At 30.7% G+C, this 17,795-nt stretch overlaps 1 protein-coding gene across 2 annotated transcripts in view; it reads right to left on the minus strand.

Moving 5' to 3' along the window:
* The window catches only part of LOC126855134 (growth hormone secretagogue receptor type 1), a 36,867-nt gene extending 23,159 nt beyond the window's left edge, over positions 1-13,708 (minus strand). For both annotated transcript variants that reach the window (XM_050602534.1, XM_050602535.1), the window contains exons 1-4: positions 13,675-13,708; positions 12,618-13,450; positions 12,384-12,499; positions 12,059-12,221 (exon numbers count right to left, since the gene is read on the minus strand). In XM_050602534.1, coding sequence (XP_050458491.1) covers positions 12,059-12,221; positions 12,384-12,499; positions 12,618-12,717 — 379 coding nt within the window. In that variant the 5' untranslated portion in view covers positions 12,718-13,450; positions 13,675-13,708. The remainder of the gene's footprint in view (positions 1-12,058; positions 12,222-12,383; positions 12,500-12,617; positions 13,451-13,674) is intronic.
* Positions 13,709-17,795: the final 4,087 nt, after the last annotated feature.

Here is a 17,795-nt window from a genome sequence, read left to right on the forward strand (position 1 = left end):
AAAATAATATCGGTCTGAATATAACTTACAAAAATACTACCTCCAATTTTTCCAAGTCGTACAATAATGATGCAGCTGTTGGCACGTTTGAATTACAATGCGATTATTACGTTATAATCAAAAATACAAATGGGAATTTTATTTTCGCAGATACGGCTCACAGATTGGGAATAGACGTTGAATGAAAAAAAAAAAAATAGAAAGAAAATTATGAATTCTTGTATGCAAATTACATTATATACAGCGGAAACGAGCGCGGCGATAATGGGCTTTGGCGGTTGTCGAAACCTATCGGAAAAGCGGAAGACAGGTCGCGTGCTTTTCAGAATAGTTCCGAACAGCTTGGGCAGATATTTGACAATGATTTATCACGTAGTGCTTTCGCTCCGACTTATTATCAAACAACAATAATTATATTAAATATTAAATTTCAAATTTTCGTAGATTCAGACTTTTAATAATTTTGATGATTTGATTGATAATTTCGAGAGTCTCTTTCCCTCTCGCTTTCTCTTCCATTCGTCAAAGAGTATAAATAAAATATCTAATAATCAAAAGCCCAAGTTTACATTTCATGCAAATTCGCGAAATAAAACAGAGATTATTTCATTTTCTGATTTTTTACGATCGCTCGATTACGAGTCCACCAGCTGTCACCTGCTGGTAATACGTATTTATGGATATAATTGAAGAGAGAAGAAGAGATTAATTGTCTAGAGAAACAGATTGAATCAAAATACCTTCTTTCATCTTAGAAAAACTCACCTTTTGACAGCGTGTATTTCTAACTTATTTATAACTCGTTTTGCTTTCTTTAATTACTTATTTCCTCGTTGTGTGCAAATTGTCATTTTGTGCATAAAAATCACAAAGATATAACGCAAATGTAAATATTATTACGTAGTGTATTTGTACAACAGTATTTGAAGCAGCAATCTAGTTTTTTATAAACAATACGCTATACATTTTTCTCTCTGATTACTCAATCAATGTACATCAGAAATTTTAATTTATACCGAATTTGATAGAATTTGTTCTGGAAAAATAACAGATTTTTTACATGACATAATAAATTATTCAAAATGGAAGTTATTTCAATAAAAAATTACAAATATAATTCCCTTGAACATTTATTATATTGTTTCAGTCAATTATCAGAATTTTCTCGACCTTCTAAGACAAAATAAAATATTTCCTGTGCATAGCCTTAGGACAAATAAAATATAAGTAATATAAGAATGACGGAGCATTTTCTAGAGATACTTGACAAATATTATTCTATAATTTAGTTTCTCGCACATCATATCGCGTCGCAATTGCAATGGAAAATTTTTCTTTGTGAAGATCACATGAAGTCAAAAAGGAAGTATATACAAAAGGTATCGTGTAAAAAATGAAATTTTTACGTCATGAAGAAGAAAGAAAGGACGAGACATCTAATTAAACGCGCATGAAAAATTTCTTTGCACACAAAACACGTTGTCTTACAAGACAAGTAAGAACCAAAATTAAAAATGCGGTAAAAAAGAATAACGATAAATAAATATTTCACATTTTATGGGTTGTGGAAACAATAAAATAATATAAAATGCAACTTGTAACAAATATTTTGTGTACTATTTCCTTGGCCGGCATCGCGTATAAAAATACGACAATGTCACTATTTTCCGTCACGTTCCATGTAAAGTGTCATTTACATCATATTTGTAGAAATCGAAATTTACTCTTTGGAGATAAGAGAGAAAAGAAAATTTCAATAAGAAAAATGAAAGTATATTTATGCTGAAGTTATATGAAAAATGCAATATCGTAAATCGGAATTGAATTGCAATGACTTCAATGGCGCTATTTGATCTTTTGTGCACAAGTCATGCGGAAATAATTGTTCAATATATTCATAAAATTGCGCGAAGAATCATGTCATCGCTGTGATTGCGTTTATCCAAAATTCCTCTATTTAGAACTTGATTATATTAATCGCATGATTTTTTGTTTCATTAAAAATTTATTTACGTTACTCTTTATTTCCTCCCAAAAATTGATTTGAAGTCGATCAAAGAGTTTTTATTAAGTGAAATAAAAATTCAAATGTCTGTATACTGTATAAATAATGTATGTATTATATGTAGCATTAATCTTGACATACGTCAAGATCTAATTTTTCATTCGTGACGATTGTAAAAGTGCTTGTAATTAATTATACTTCAGTTCCGTCTTGCTATTCACTTTTATATTGTTCCAAATAAAAAAGAGAGACGACAGAAAAGATACATACTATCGCGTGATGCAGCATTGTTTGTCATTTTCAACCTACTTTGCATATCAGATTGCGGCCCAGATGCGCAAATCGAATTTCTATCTATCTATATCCAGGTTCCGGCTAACGTAACTTTTGCATCACGTTTCTTTGAACGAGTCTCTTACTCCTTCCCTTCCCCTTTTGTCGTCGTAAATTTTCCTAAAGTTTGTCGATGATGACCTATTCGTATCTCGGCCCTTTCGGAAGTATTGAAATTCCGAGCAGGCCGTACTCGTTATCGAGGCTACCCACCACTCAGACCCGCGAATATGAAAAATACGATGGATTTTCCATCGGAATATAAACTCGAGGCAATTCAACTTTTCTACAATTGATTTTGTTTTTTCATAATCTTCAAGCTTAGCTTGCTACTAAAGACAATTACTCATACCAAAACTGCCGACCAGATACTCATTTTATATTTAAATATTTAAAAATTTTTTTTAATTCAGATAAAAAAAAAAATATCAAAATAAGGGCAAATAATTTGCTGTGCGAAAGAAGAACAAAATAAAAGATTTGATTTCTACTTGCAACAAATCATTTGTCGTCTGAATTTTTCTAGCGTTTGAGAGAACTTATCGAATACTTAAATTTGAATATTAATTTACGAAGATATTTAATATTTTTATATTTTCGCAAAAGAAAAATCAATTTCAAATAGAGTCCAAGTATCGATAAAAGCTGATTTGCTAAATCTCAGACACCATATATTCGGAATGTAGCTAAAATGCGTTTATGTTTTGTAATACTTTGTGTGCTATAAATTTGAAGTGGAACAAAATATTTCTGAAACTGACGTATATCGCTTCAACTCAATCTTCCTATGATATATGTTCAATTCGAAATGCGCGTGCAATAATCGGATATCCATTTAATGTGATGTGATAATTATTTGAGCGCAACATTCCGTTTTGTTCTTTGTATAATTAACAGTTTGTGTGTATTAGAATAATTAAGACAAATGAAAAACAAATTGAAATAAATAGTTTCTCTATAATAAATTTCAAGACTCTAATTCAGCTATAATAACTTTCAAATGTAACGTAACTTGTAAAACGTCTTGTGTATTAACGGTAATATTTATTCTAAAACAGCCAATATTAAATCATAATTACGTTTGTAAAAAATCCATTTATATCAATTATCTAATATTTTCTCTCTTCTATTCTGCCTATTATATTTAACAAACAAATAGTAAAAAATTATAATCTAGTCAACAAGAATAACTATTCTTTGGTAATTTTTTATCGCAATATTTATTTAATATTATTTATTTAATTTCAAATTATACGAAATATAATTATATGATTAATTAAGCATCATCATTAGAGCCCTATTAGTGAGTGTTTACACAAACTCCGTGCAATTTCTCCATCAACGCTGAAGGGCTTCTGAGGTTTTTGTCAATCTCACCCGTATTTCTAGATTACTTTTCTAATTTACTCTGCTTTATTTAACTCTTAATTGCTTGTAAAACGCTGTATTGTGTTAAAAATTAAACAAACGAAGGTAAATATACCGCATAATACATTTATATGCACCGTTTAAACGAATATCACATATTATATACAATAATATTTATAATAAATTATAATTATTGTTTTAATAAATCAATATTAGATTAAATGATTACAATTATACTAGATGATTACACTTATAATAAAATAAATAAATTTTATTCAAGAAAGAGTTTTATTCAAGTTTTATACAAGAAAGAGTTTCCACTTTATACTTCTTTCCATCTATTATAAACGAAACAAATTGCAATAATTTCTCGTAAACAAGATTAAATTAAAGTTCAGTAAAATACCTCAGAAGTTAAACTTAATTAAAATTCTCATATAATTAAGGTAATGAATAGAGATTAACAGGAGCAATTTATTCAGACGCAATTTGATATTTTCATTATTGAATATTCTAGTGAAAGCTGATCTCAAATTATATTGGAACAAAATGCCAATATGCTTATAATTTTGTAAAAAAAAAATCAATCGCTATTAGTGCGCTTTTATTAACAATATGTATTGTTTGTTTAAGTCAACTAAGTCAAAGCTTCATATCGATGGATCTAATAAGATCCTCTAGATAATTTATATTGTTTTATCGAATCCTCGATGTATCTCATCCTCGCCGATTACCTGTCGTATAAGCAAAATGTTTTTTAATTTCATTTACGTCAACATGCATAATAACTGCTTGGTAAATGACGGCGTTAATTGACAAGGACGCTGCGTAAACGAACGTTTCACTAGAGCGACGGTACATCGGCTGAAGAAAAATTCATAAATTAGAGCGATGTGGGTTTGCATCTTACGCGTTAAAACCAAAGAGTAATTTTAATTTCCGGTGCTACAGATATATTCCGATTTGCGAATGATAGTTTATGCCGTAAGATGAAGCTTTTAAAGATGTACGGGCCTAAAGGTAATTATCGGGCCTTCTTTCCGATATAAATTCATTAACTATCGGATATATTTTTGCAATTGAGCGCTTATTAACTCTATCGTTTGTTTTTCCTCACATGTCACTTCATTAATCGCCGACACGACGCGACGCATCACATTCGAGAAATAATGACTCTAAAATTTGTTATTTTACGGAAAATCTTCTGGACAGATAGAATTTCTATTTTTGTAGAGATCTAGTCAGTAACATCTGCTGTTTGTTTTTATTCGACTCTAACGATGAGAGTTAAAACACTTCGACGACAGTATTTATAGACTGAAATAATCAAAAATTATTTTTAATCCCTAAATACAAATGTAATTTATTTTACACTTGTAACTAAATCGTTATTTTGATGTTCTTAAATTAGTATCCCGCATTTACATAAATTGATAATAATTCAATTTTCATTTATTATATTCAATAATAATTAAAACGCCAAATTAAATACAAGTGTTCTTAATTAAATAAAAGTTTAATGAAAATGTTCGATATATATATATATATATATATATATATATATATATATATATATATATTAGATGCATTTTACAGATATTTGTGTTAAAGAAAATATTAATATAATTATAATAAATAGATCCAGTTTATTATTTTTCGGAACAACTTTGCAAAAGCGAATAACAGCTGTATCTTAACAAACTTAGCAATCTAAAATTCAATATCAACGATACTTTTCTACGATATCAAACTTTCTTTTTCGAGCAAAAGATTCACAAGTTCGATTTATATTTAAAATAAAGTTCACGATATAGAATAAATATAGAATATCAAAAGATAAAGAACACCATGCAATCATACAATAAATGTTTAGATATGTTGATCTTTTGCTGGAAGCGGTATTTATCGTCGCAAAGTTGCGCCAAGAGACAACTCAAACTCACTGTTGAATGAAACATTTCTGTTTAACATGTAGAAAGAATCATTACGAGAGAAACAATTATGTAAAGAAACAATTACAAAGACTGCGTGTACTAAAGCATTTGTCTTGACAAAATGGAGTACAAGTTCTATATTCGCGGTTGCTTCTACGATGTTGCAATCACAAAAATTGCACAAATGCAGAAAGCAATTAAAATTAGACAAAATATATGTAATGATTAAAAAAATGTATATTTTATTTTTTTATTATATTTTATTTTTTTCTACACCTTTCAATTTATTTTATTTAAAAATAAAAAAATTGCAACCAATTCTTAAAATACAATCTTGCTTAAAATTATTAAAAATCGTTTTCTTTATTCATTTTATTATTTTTATCAATTTTTCTTTTAATAAAATTTATATAATTTATTTATTTATCCATTTATTTATTATTATTTTTTAATTTATTTCCTGCTTTTGTTTCCTTGCAGAAGAAGATGAAACTTTACTATAAAACTCTCCCTTCCTCTCTATCAAATTTAAAACAAAATATATCATAAATATAAATAAAATAATAATATCTACTATTTGCTATTTATTCTTGCGTCAAATTGGCTCGTTGACCAAAAAGTTTTATTTGCAGACAGACAAAGCTTATTTTATGATGACCGCGTACTCAGCGGCACCGTGATTTCTCATGAAGAATTATGGCGGCCCATATCACGTGGCGGTAAAATTGCATGGAATGTAAATGCCTAGTTGGCCCGAACGTAAAAAAAAAAAAAATGGAAAAAAGAGGATGTTTCTCACGTGATCTATATTTAGCCTCAGACTCGAAACCTCGGTTTTAATTAAACGAGTACGTTATATATAGCGATGGATGGACTATCTTTTATCGCATACTCTGTCTCTCTGCGTCAAGTTTCTAGCCTCCTCTCTCCTCTAAAGAGAATAATACCACGATAGTAAATATATAAGTTACACTAGTTATTTCAACATTTGACAGCGTTAAGCACGCGATAAACATCATTGTAATGCAAGTTATGCAAAATGAAAAATTTTACAACCTAGATTATATCTACGTTGCGCTTGCAATCGAGAAATGTTTTGAGTCGTAGTTTCATGGTTTGGAGAGAAAATATCACACAACAAACCAAAAATTAATTACTTATAAAAATAAATGAACGAAATGATTATTTATTCTAAAATCGTATTCTTCAAAATAATATAATTTGTGTCTACTAATCGAGATACGAAGTACACATATGAAGCGTTTTGCATTTATCTCCTCGATCTGTTCTGCAATTTGTATTGATAAAAAATTGGATTGTATTTTTTTTAACTGGTGATTTATATTTCCCGTGAATGATAATATTGTAATATCTCGTAAAAATGTGCAAAATCTGTTACATACCGCTATTTGAAAAATTATGAGAGTTTTACTCAAACCCCTTTAATAAACACAATAATATATGCGACATAATATAGGTCACAAAATTTAATATTTCACATTACATGTCTAGCAAAAGTAATCGTGCACATTTGCATCGTGAAAGACGAATAAACCGCGAATTCTTTTATTAATTATATATTAACAAGATGTATATAATTAATAGAATTGCCCCCAAAAGCGCGATATTAAGTTTGAAAAATCAAATTTCTATTATAATTATAATTTTCAAATTTCTATTATAATTATATTAATTAATTATATTATAATTTTTATTAATTGTTACTATAATTTTGTTCAACGATTCATATATTTCAAAGCAAAATTTGATTTTAAATTAAAAATTTGTTGATATACAAATATATAATTTTCTTTGATTAAACAAAAAACTTTCAAGCAAATTTTCTGATAAGATATTTATATACGTAGATATTTATACAAAATTTTATAGCTTTTCTACTTCTCTTTCAATCCTAATAGAACATATCAAAAACACACATCTTGTCACACGTATCTTGTTTCGCAAAAGTTTCGGATCGATAGTTACAATTCGATAAACTCGTTGACAACCACCAGTGATATTTTATTTCATAAAAGAGAGGAATGCTTATATATCGTGCTGCGACAAGTTGTTCCAACATTGACACGTTTCAACGTTTATCCAAGTAAAACAAAGCTTTTATTAGTCACAACGCCTTTTCCATCTATTACTAGATGAATCGTATCGTATTCTTTGTCATTATTACGCTCATTAGGTGAGGGACGGAAGTTCGATAATTTACAATTCAGTCACCGGTCATTAGTCAATGTCTGGAGAATAAAGAAAATTTTCACACGTCACAGCACAATGGTCTTTGTTATGCAGACATTTAATGATAAGTAATTAGATAAGTAATTATTGTAACAATTAGTAATTAGTGATTTTACTTAAAACTGTTTCAAATAAGCTTCATTTGACGTTACGCAAATCACAAATAAATAAATTATTTTAATATAATTTTAATAATGCGTGTGCCAAAAATTAATCAAACTAGAATTAGGTGGGAAAATATCAAATATTTTGAAAGCGTATGGCATGTGAAAAAATTTTTATTATTTTATTTGCGATATCAAGATATTTTTGCTTAATTTATACCGTCAATCTACTGTTACATTATATTTGTAAAAGTCGCTGTGAAACAAAAACTTAACACGTGGACGCAGTTAAACGTTCTATTTTCTAGCCATCAAAAACGTAAACTCTACAAAAAATGTAAAAGCTACGAGTAAGTAAAAAAGAATAATATTCTGAAGGCTTTTGTCAAACGTTAATATTTTTTTACACATCATATGACTGCAAATTCTCAATTTATCTAATTGATATAAATGATTAAAGTCATGTACAAAAGCGGATATTAATAAAGGAACGTTCACCGCCAAACATCAAAGCGTATCTACACAATGTCGCTGTACTGCTCATAATAAATTCATAATGTCAACATTTTTAATTATTCAGAAAATTGGAATCGTAGGATCCGAAAGATTTGAACGTCGAAGAATTTAAATTAAATCGCCAGCTAGCCAGACGGACTCATCGCTCTTCGAACAAGTGTGCGTATAAGGAAACTTCATTTTTTAAGTAACGTACCCCTTCGCTCTGTGTGATCACAATGCCGTAAGATATTTTACGTCGCAATAAACGCTGCATGGCCTCGGCCGCGAAGATCAGGCAGCATCTCTCTGAAGGAATGTCGGGCGGAGGAAGGTATGCCTCGGAGATGTCTCGGAGAAAGGGAGAGGCAAACGCCGTATGCGCCTCATAAAACCCAGACGCGCCTAAATGCTATGCTCCCCCCCCTCCCCCCCTCCCTCCTCCTTCTTTGCACCGCACCCCATCTGGACCACCGTAGCGCGACCCTTCGCGGCAAACGCATCTCGTATAATCCATACAAAATCCCTCACGACGTTCTTGCTACTCTCACTGGTTGATCCAACCTCGACTTCACCACCAGGCAACTTCCTCCCACCGAGAGGGATCGGAGAATCGATATATAAGGGAGTCGCTCGTAAGGAATTGTAAGCCGGAAGAATCTTTCGCCTCTGCAACGTCATATGGTAGCAACGGTTTACGAGCGCGGATATCTCGGTATTCGTTCGTTCGGTGGTGAATGTGAGCTACTCGACATGCAAATAAAATGTAACGTGCGTATAGAAATTGGTAATAATAAAAATTGGTAAGTTAATTGTATTCGAAATTAGGGAGCTTTTATGCAAAGTCCCTTTTGACAATCATCGAAAAATGATATAACATTTTAGTGTATAACGACTTTTTTGCGCGAGGCGCTATATTTTGTTATATTATATTATATTTATTATTTTATTATATTTTATTATATATATTATTTTATTATATTATTTTATTATAAATAATAAATTAAAAATATATTCTCCAGTTTTTTTTCTTTTATCTTATTCTCAATGATTAATTTGTGCTGAACGTAAAAAAAAAAAAAAAAATAGAAAAGTTATTTGCTTCCTAGAATATTTTTAATAACTTCATCATAAGAAAAGCAATATTAAGATTAACAAGAGACTTGCAATCGGATTACTACAATGTTTCCACGTCATTGAAGAAAATAATAAATTGCTCTTAATAATGATAAGAAAATCATTAGAAGCAACAGCAATAATTTTAAATAAATAAAAATGAGAAATATTGTGCGGATCATCAGTTTATCGTCTATTTTATAATTTATCAAAAGAAATTTTTATGCTTCTCGCGTATTTCAAAAAATTTATCTCAGATATTAAATTTATGTATTTTATTCATTAAATCATTATTAAGATTCTCTTTATTAAGATCCCCATTAAACTTTTTTAGTGTGTAATTTACATTATAATCCAATTATATAATAATACTGCTAATGTTTCAAGCAATAAACCAGTGCCAAAAATTATTACTGTTTTAATTAACGCAGCAAAGGAGTAGTGACAGCTTAAAACGCGTGTTATAAAGAATAGAAATTTAATTAGTAGTATCTGCTAGCTATTATTAATAATACTGCATCGTTTAGGACTCTGTACATGTGCATTTCACATTTGTTCGCGATTACTTTCACACAGTAAAGTGCAAGCAAGAACAAAAGTATTTTTGTCCATGGCATTTTTCTCTCGGATTTTTCCGCGCTTTCATTTTAAGCTCGTAAAAGTTTGAGTAGAGTGCCATTAACCGTCTGCTGTTCAGAATTTTCGAATCTCTTCCCACATACGTATATATAAAGATAGGTTAAAAGATAAAATATATGACATAGATAAGATTTACGACGTAGATAAAATACACTAACTAGATCAATCCATTTCACATATAGCTAATATCGATTTTTCAAAAATAATTTGATCTCCACAAACCAGAGAAATTGATTATTTTATCAAATATAACTTAATAACAAATATAGATTATATATAATAAAATGGAGAAAGAAAATAAGAATAGATAACAAATATATAAAACACAAAATTATTTGTTTTAAAAACACATAAGTAATTATATATATTAAAATCAGCACAAAATGTTTTATCACTGTTCACATTTTGTATAAAAAAAAAAAAATTGCACCCCACTGTTAATATAAAAAATAAATAAAAATTATATATCTAAATGTAATGAATATTTAATGATAAATGATTATAAAAAAATAAAAAAATTTAATTGTTAACTGACGATTATTCTCGTGAATGTCGTAATGATCATATTTCAATGGAATATTTCCTATTAAAACAATTTCTGTCGCACTCGTCAAAAATCGCGCAATTTCAAATGAATGATACGATCGGCTTGCAAGACAAGTGGTATAAGATCGGATTAGATTTAATGTCAATCTGCCGAGTTTGCAATTTAATCGCTGTGAGCGCGCACCGATAAATCGATTTGCTACTTTATGACAATGCGAGAGATGAGCCGCGAATTTTTCTTCTTTTTTTTTTCAGCGATTCAATAATCTCGGAAACAGATATCTTCTATAAATCCGAAGAATTCATAGTGCTTTCACGATGCGTCAAATGACATTGTCGTTGCACTCTGGATAAAAGCCCGTGTCAACCGTTCGGTCGCACTATGAGACAAATTAACGCGAAGCAATTCTCTCTTGGATAGCGTCCAACGATTAACGTTCGCATTGCATGACTGCGACTAAGAACGTACATTTTTTTTTCTACTTTGTAAATGATATGTAGACTTGCCAATAAAGTCGCAACACTGTCAACAAATTTAAATGACGTAATTTCGCTTTTCGTGAAATAAAATTTATAAAATGAAATAAATTCGTTGCTTTTTGCAATTGAAAATCAATTAAAAGGTAATTATTGCATAACATTTAGTTATTTCAATAATTAATATACGAGTTATCACGTCAGCTTATTATATACATACATACATATATATATATATATATTATATACATACATACATATATATATATAATATGATCAATATCTAAGACAAAAATTTGTACATTACACACACATAATTTGTCATCTAATCATCAAATTCTCAACAAACAATGATTACATAGCTAGAGAGAAAAGAATAATTGTCAAATTGATTAAATTTTTAGCTCCTTAGTGTGGTATACTAATTAAAAAAAAAAAAAAAAAAAAAAAAAATTATCTCCCTCTATAAACATGGTATTAACATGCGGTCGCGAATGGAAATCCCGGCGTGCATCGGCAATCCCGCATATTCGATATTCCTCGTGGCGCAATAGAAACATGCGTGTTCGTTAACGAATCGCGGATTCACGAGATGGAAAGGCGTATGAGCGTGCCTATTAAAATAACGTACACATATATGTACATATCCGTTGAGGAAATACGTAGGCACCAGTATATTTGGATTTAACAGACCGACAACGGATCATCGCGTCGAGGGGAGGAGAGGGGAGGGGAGGAAAGATGGGAATGGGAATACACCAAAACCGCTTCATGCGTCGATTCGGACTTACACATGTGCTTGCCAAGGGGCCAAATTTGCGGTCCGGAATTGACCTCGATCAGCACAGTAGGCGTGCAGATGACGAGGACGCAGAGATCGGCGACGCTCAGGTTGACCAGGAAGATGTTGGTGCTGTTCCTCATGTCCTTACCCCGCAGAACGACTAACGGCACCTGAGGATATTACACAGCCGGGGAGCTACAGCGGTTCCGGAGACAAAGAGATTGGTTACATTGATAGCGATAGTAAAATATATATCGCGGCGAATAATAACGGATAGCGATTGGTAATCTCCTCTGTCGCTCTAACATGGACTTGAAGAGTTAGAAAATTACCATCAGGTTGCCTATTATACCCAGTACCATCACGATAATGCAGGTCACCATCGAAGTCGTTCGGATGTAAGCGGGCAGCATGTAGAGCGCGGAAGTGGCGTTCTCCGGCTCGATTACTGCAATTAATCGCGAAATACTTGAGATCTTTAGGCAACACTTAACGCTAACATCCCGAGAATTCGTAATTAACGTAGCGTAGTCATTTTGTCAAAGGCGCCGCAGTCCCGAGATTACCTGAGAATCCATCGAGCGCACTGTTGCCGATCGCCGTCGTGTAATAGGACGAATTCAATTCAAAGGCGACGGTAGGCATTGTCTCGTGAATTTTTCTCATACGTATAAACGCGAGTGTCAAAGTGTATGATGTCACCTTCCTCTACCTTCTCGTCCGCCACAGCATCGTCCTTTTCCAGGCAAGCCGCTGCTACTAAATCCCCCTCGCGATCACGTATCCTCGTGTACACTCGAAGTAAGTTTACGCTATCACGTACTTCCCGGCAGTTCCCGATTAAGTTACATATTTACAGGCCTTACATGCAAGAGTGGTTCGCGTAGAGGAGCGCTCGTCACGTCCGTCTCCCACTTGGGTTTTTCGTAGGAGGAATTTCAATTTGACGTCGGCAATACTTTCGGTCATGATGCCACGGCGACTCTCACGGTCAAAATTTCGAGGAATCGTCGCGTGTCGAAATGCTCGAGAAAATCCACTAAGGATCGCATTGGAGGGCGCGAGGGCACGATGTTTGACGTCGCGAATCTCGCACGCCGTTTTCGCGAATGATTTTAAGGTAACTGTCACTTTAGTCGTGCCGATAACGTTAAGTGACATCATAAAAGTCTCTCGTCTCTCGTTACGTTCACTATGAATTATCCCTCGCGGGAGAAGCTGTCAAAGAGATCGCGAGAGTTCTCTCCCTTTCGCCACACATCCTGATTGGCTTCGTCACTTAAAAGAGGATTGGAGGATCAACACCTCGATCGAATAGCTCACATAATCAAGAATGTTAATTTGTGAAAAGCTCCGAACAAATGTTTATCTCTTATGACTCTCGACTTGGTCTAAAAACCTGGATATTTTTGCTTTTTTATTTTTACATTAACTTTCTTGTTGTCTTTTCACATAGTTTGGCGGCTTTCACATTTAACGAATTTATTTATATGTAAATTAATTGTATATTATTGTATATTTTTAATGCAGAAGCAATTTATCCATTTAAAATTTAAGGAGAAAGAATATATGTGGCAATCTATTTAATAAGCCGACATGTCGCGCTTGTTCCCTTCTCATTACCTTGATGGAAAACTTACGATGTGCCATAGAATTCTATTCTCGATACTCCGTGCAATTTCTTACAATGAATTTTCGATGAATTGGCAAGGCGAGAGTAAAAACGCGTCTGTAGCAATGGCAAGAGTAGCGACTCACGAGTTCGCGAGAAGAATCATTGAAAGTTTGAAGCACGCTCGGAATAGCCGCCATCCAATTTCAAATAGAGAGATTCGCATGTTTTGACGTTAGCACATGTGCCATTACCACGTAAACATCCAAATGAAATACTCTTTCAACCATCGCACGCGATTCGATCGTCATTTCTTTAATAGATAAAAGTTTCATTTTATTTAGCAAAAAATTTATTGTTCTCTCGTATCAAAGTAACTAAATTAACGAGATAGTTTAAAACGACTTTGTTTGGAATTGGCAATTCCAAATTTCCACAATATCTTCTCTGAAGAAGCAAATTTAATATAATATATAAATTACTGGCTAGATTTTATTTATATACAGATGTAAACGATTAAGTTTCCTCGAATTTTCTTATAAATGCGAAACTTCGCCACCACGATCGACTCGATTTTAATAAATTAATGACAATTTAATCTTTCGGATAATTGATAAACTCTTTTCGATTTTACCTCGACAGAATTTAATTTCATCGGAGCGTGCACGTTAAATTAAGTTTGATTTATTTCCATTTGTTTAATCAATTGCATCAACGTAATACTGATTGCATCGTATCGAATAATCGCTCTTAATTTTGTCGCGTACGAATCCATGATCAGAAATTCTTAAACTTGAACGCGCGATTCACGTTGTCAAGAAGTCGCATAATATAAATGTCTTAAATATTTTTTTTTTATCGGATTATTTGTCCCTTCGCAGATGGAAATATATTTTCTTTAGCACGCTTTTCCGCGCTTTCCTTTGTGCGCAACGCGCACTGATAACTGACAAAAATCTCGGCTCGACCGAATATCGCGGCCACGTGATGCACCCACTTCCCGTCACCTACTTGTCACCTGTCGAATCACACATGCTTAAGAGAAACCCGAACCGTGGCGGGCAAATAGTGCCGGTAAACTGAATGGAACACAGAACTCAACCCGCCATAAACTCTCGAACGCACCTCCCTTTCATAGAGAGCATGCGCACTATCTTTCCCCTATTATAATATTTTTTTTTTTCATCTCGATTACACTTACGGATTTATGGCAATTAATTAATTTTGTCATCCTTCTTAAACTTACAAATTTAATTTAATTGTATGCTCTTAAAATATAATATTTGTAGTTTAAAAACAATTTATTATAATAATTTTATTCTCATAAATTTCCAACATTAACAGACATTTGTAATTGTCTACATGGTATTTTATTACAAAACTTATTATAGTTTAAGTAAAATCGAAAATAATATCTATTTAAATTAGAAGATCACTGAATACATTTTATTTAATTTTCTACATTAAATCCGCCATTAAATCTTTATAGTGTAATTAATAATTCTGATTTTCTCTCTGCTAATAAATTAAAATAATCACTTTATTTGTAATATTTTATTATTTTATCAATTGTTTGCTGACATATGTTCGGTCATTACACTTGTCTTCTTATAGAAAGAGAAAGGACATTGTACTCGAATGTATCACCGATAAGAGAAAAGAGTACGTGCCTCGTTTTACTTATGATATCCAGTGTATACATTAAGTGACTCTCATAAACGTAAAATGCGAGGATATTGACTATGACATATGCATGGTCACATTTTCGGTTATCTAATCATAAACATTAACGCACAGTTTAATAATGGAATTATTATTCTTGAATGGAATTGTTAAAACTTATTTTAACAAAAACTTATTTTAGTATTTTTTAAATATTTAAAATTATTATATGCTTTATATATACAAAAATAATATAACAAAAATATAAAATTATAGTTTAAATTAGTATTAATGATAACAGAGTTTATGGCGGATTAAGTTTTACAAAATAGTTCTTTTAATTTTTTCTTTTTTCTCTTTGTTTCTTTCTTTCTATTTTTAATATTAAGTCTTTTATAGTGAGGGCTAATAATACTTATAATAAAATATGAAAAAAGCGGCAATAAATATAAGTCTTTATTAGGAAACCGAGCGCATTTCATTTGCTTTTCTCGTCGATTTTCTATGTGTATTAAAATAGACTTGATACATTCATATGCTCCTTGCTTTGACGATGTCAAAGCAACATTATTAAAGGTGATTTATATCTTACTTAATAACGAATAGTCGACGCGCGACATTGGTTAAAGTTCTCTCAATTTTAAAATTTCTGAATTTTTCTTTAGGGAATAAAACAACCATATTAGCAATGACAATATATAAGATGACAGCACGTATCATATTGCACTGCTGAATGTGTATACATAAGATATTTCAGAAATTTTCTTTTAATCTCTTTCAAAAATAAATCTATTTGTCGAATTACATTTTTTTATTAATAAAGAATTGATTATTATTTTTTATCTAAAAATTGCAAAGAGATACGACAAAAAATTGTAAATGTAAAAATTGTAATACAAGATATAAAAGTGTAACGAGATAAAAATTGAAAGCTTTATGACTAAAAGAAACTGCAATAGTTTTGAAATATCCTATATATTAAATAATATTCCATTTATTTTATTTCTGATTAATTTATCGGAAATAAAAAATATAATAAAACATAAAATAATATGTAGAGAATTTTCTTCTTTTTTTTATTCCAATTTTTTCTCTAATTAATAGGCTAATTATATAATTATATAATAAACGAAAGTTCAAACAAAATTATAATTAAGCTGTTTCTCTTTTTGGTCTACGCGTTTTAATAAATGCTTTCAAGTTAAAAACATTATAAAATTGTTACTTTCATTATTTTAGAATAGTATCTTTCTACAAAAGAAACATAATAAATCTATAATCTAAGCAATTACAAAGATTTCATATTTATAATCGCGTTTTACTAAAAAAATTTAGCTAAAATTAATATTTAAAAATGATATTCAATCGATGCCTCTTGAAAGTCAAATTGATACTTTGACGTCATGTATATATGTAACTATGATTCAGCTAAGAGAAACTCGTATAAAACTCGTTTTAGAATATAATCTCTCTTTCGCGGTTCAATAATCGATTCGTGAAAGAGAACCGTAATAATTTTTTGCACAAGAAAATTATATAAAAAAAGCACATTCCTCTCTCATAAAAATAGTTATAAAATTTATATAATTGTAAAATCATAAAAATTTATAAAATTAATAAAATATATAAATTTTACAAAATTTAAAGAACACAATAAAAATTTGTCATATATTCTCTTCTATCACATCTTCCGTTATTATATTATTTATATTTTATAAAAGATTTTTATTTCTATTATCTATTATATTATTTAAAAAAGACATTAATCTCTCATAAAAATTTATAAATTACCATGAAAAAGATATTTATAAATAACTTAACAAATTTGTAAAATTATAAAAATTTGTTATTTCCGCCATCTTTTATTATATTACTCTTTTATTGTATTATTTATTTATTATACTTATTTTTATAATTCTGTTTACAAAAATTCTGTTGACATATTTATATATAAAATTGTATATTTTATGCAAGCAATCATTGTAAACAATTGCTTTGTTTATCTGCACAGTTAGTCCATTCAATGTCTAAATTGTCTAAATTAAATTTCTTGTTGCTCGTTTGCATTCACAATTTAGTGCATACAGCAACTTTGCGTTCAATCTATTCGGCTCTTGCAAATCTACCTTTTCCAAACACACACACACACACACACACATATGTGAACCAATATTGTCGAACTTGCGCGCGATTAGCTGAGGATTGAGCGGTGTATGTAGATCGAACATCAAATATATAAGCACATTGTCGATGCAGCAGCAATATATTATGATAGCAATATGTTATGACAGCAATATGTTATGATGTTACAATATTGACGCATAACGGATATTTCTTATCATTTCAAAACTTCAGTCTGACCCGTTTTCTCCCTAAAATTTTCACTTCCGACATTTTCGTATATAGATCCGATGAATCGCATCATTTCACATCTCTTCCAATGTTACAGATATTGATAGCTAAAGAATTC

The sequence above is a fragment of the Cataglyphis hispanica genome, chromosome 15 (assembly GCF_021464435.1).
Source record: "Cataglyphis hispanica isolate Lineage 1 chromosome 15, ULB_Chis1_1.0, whole genome shotgun sequence".
Classification (NCBI taxonomy): Eukaryota; Metazoa; Arthropoda; class Insecta; order Hymenoptera; family Formicidae; genus Cataglyphis; species Cataglyphis hispanica.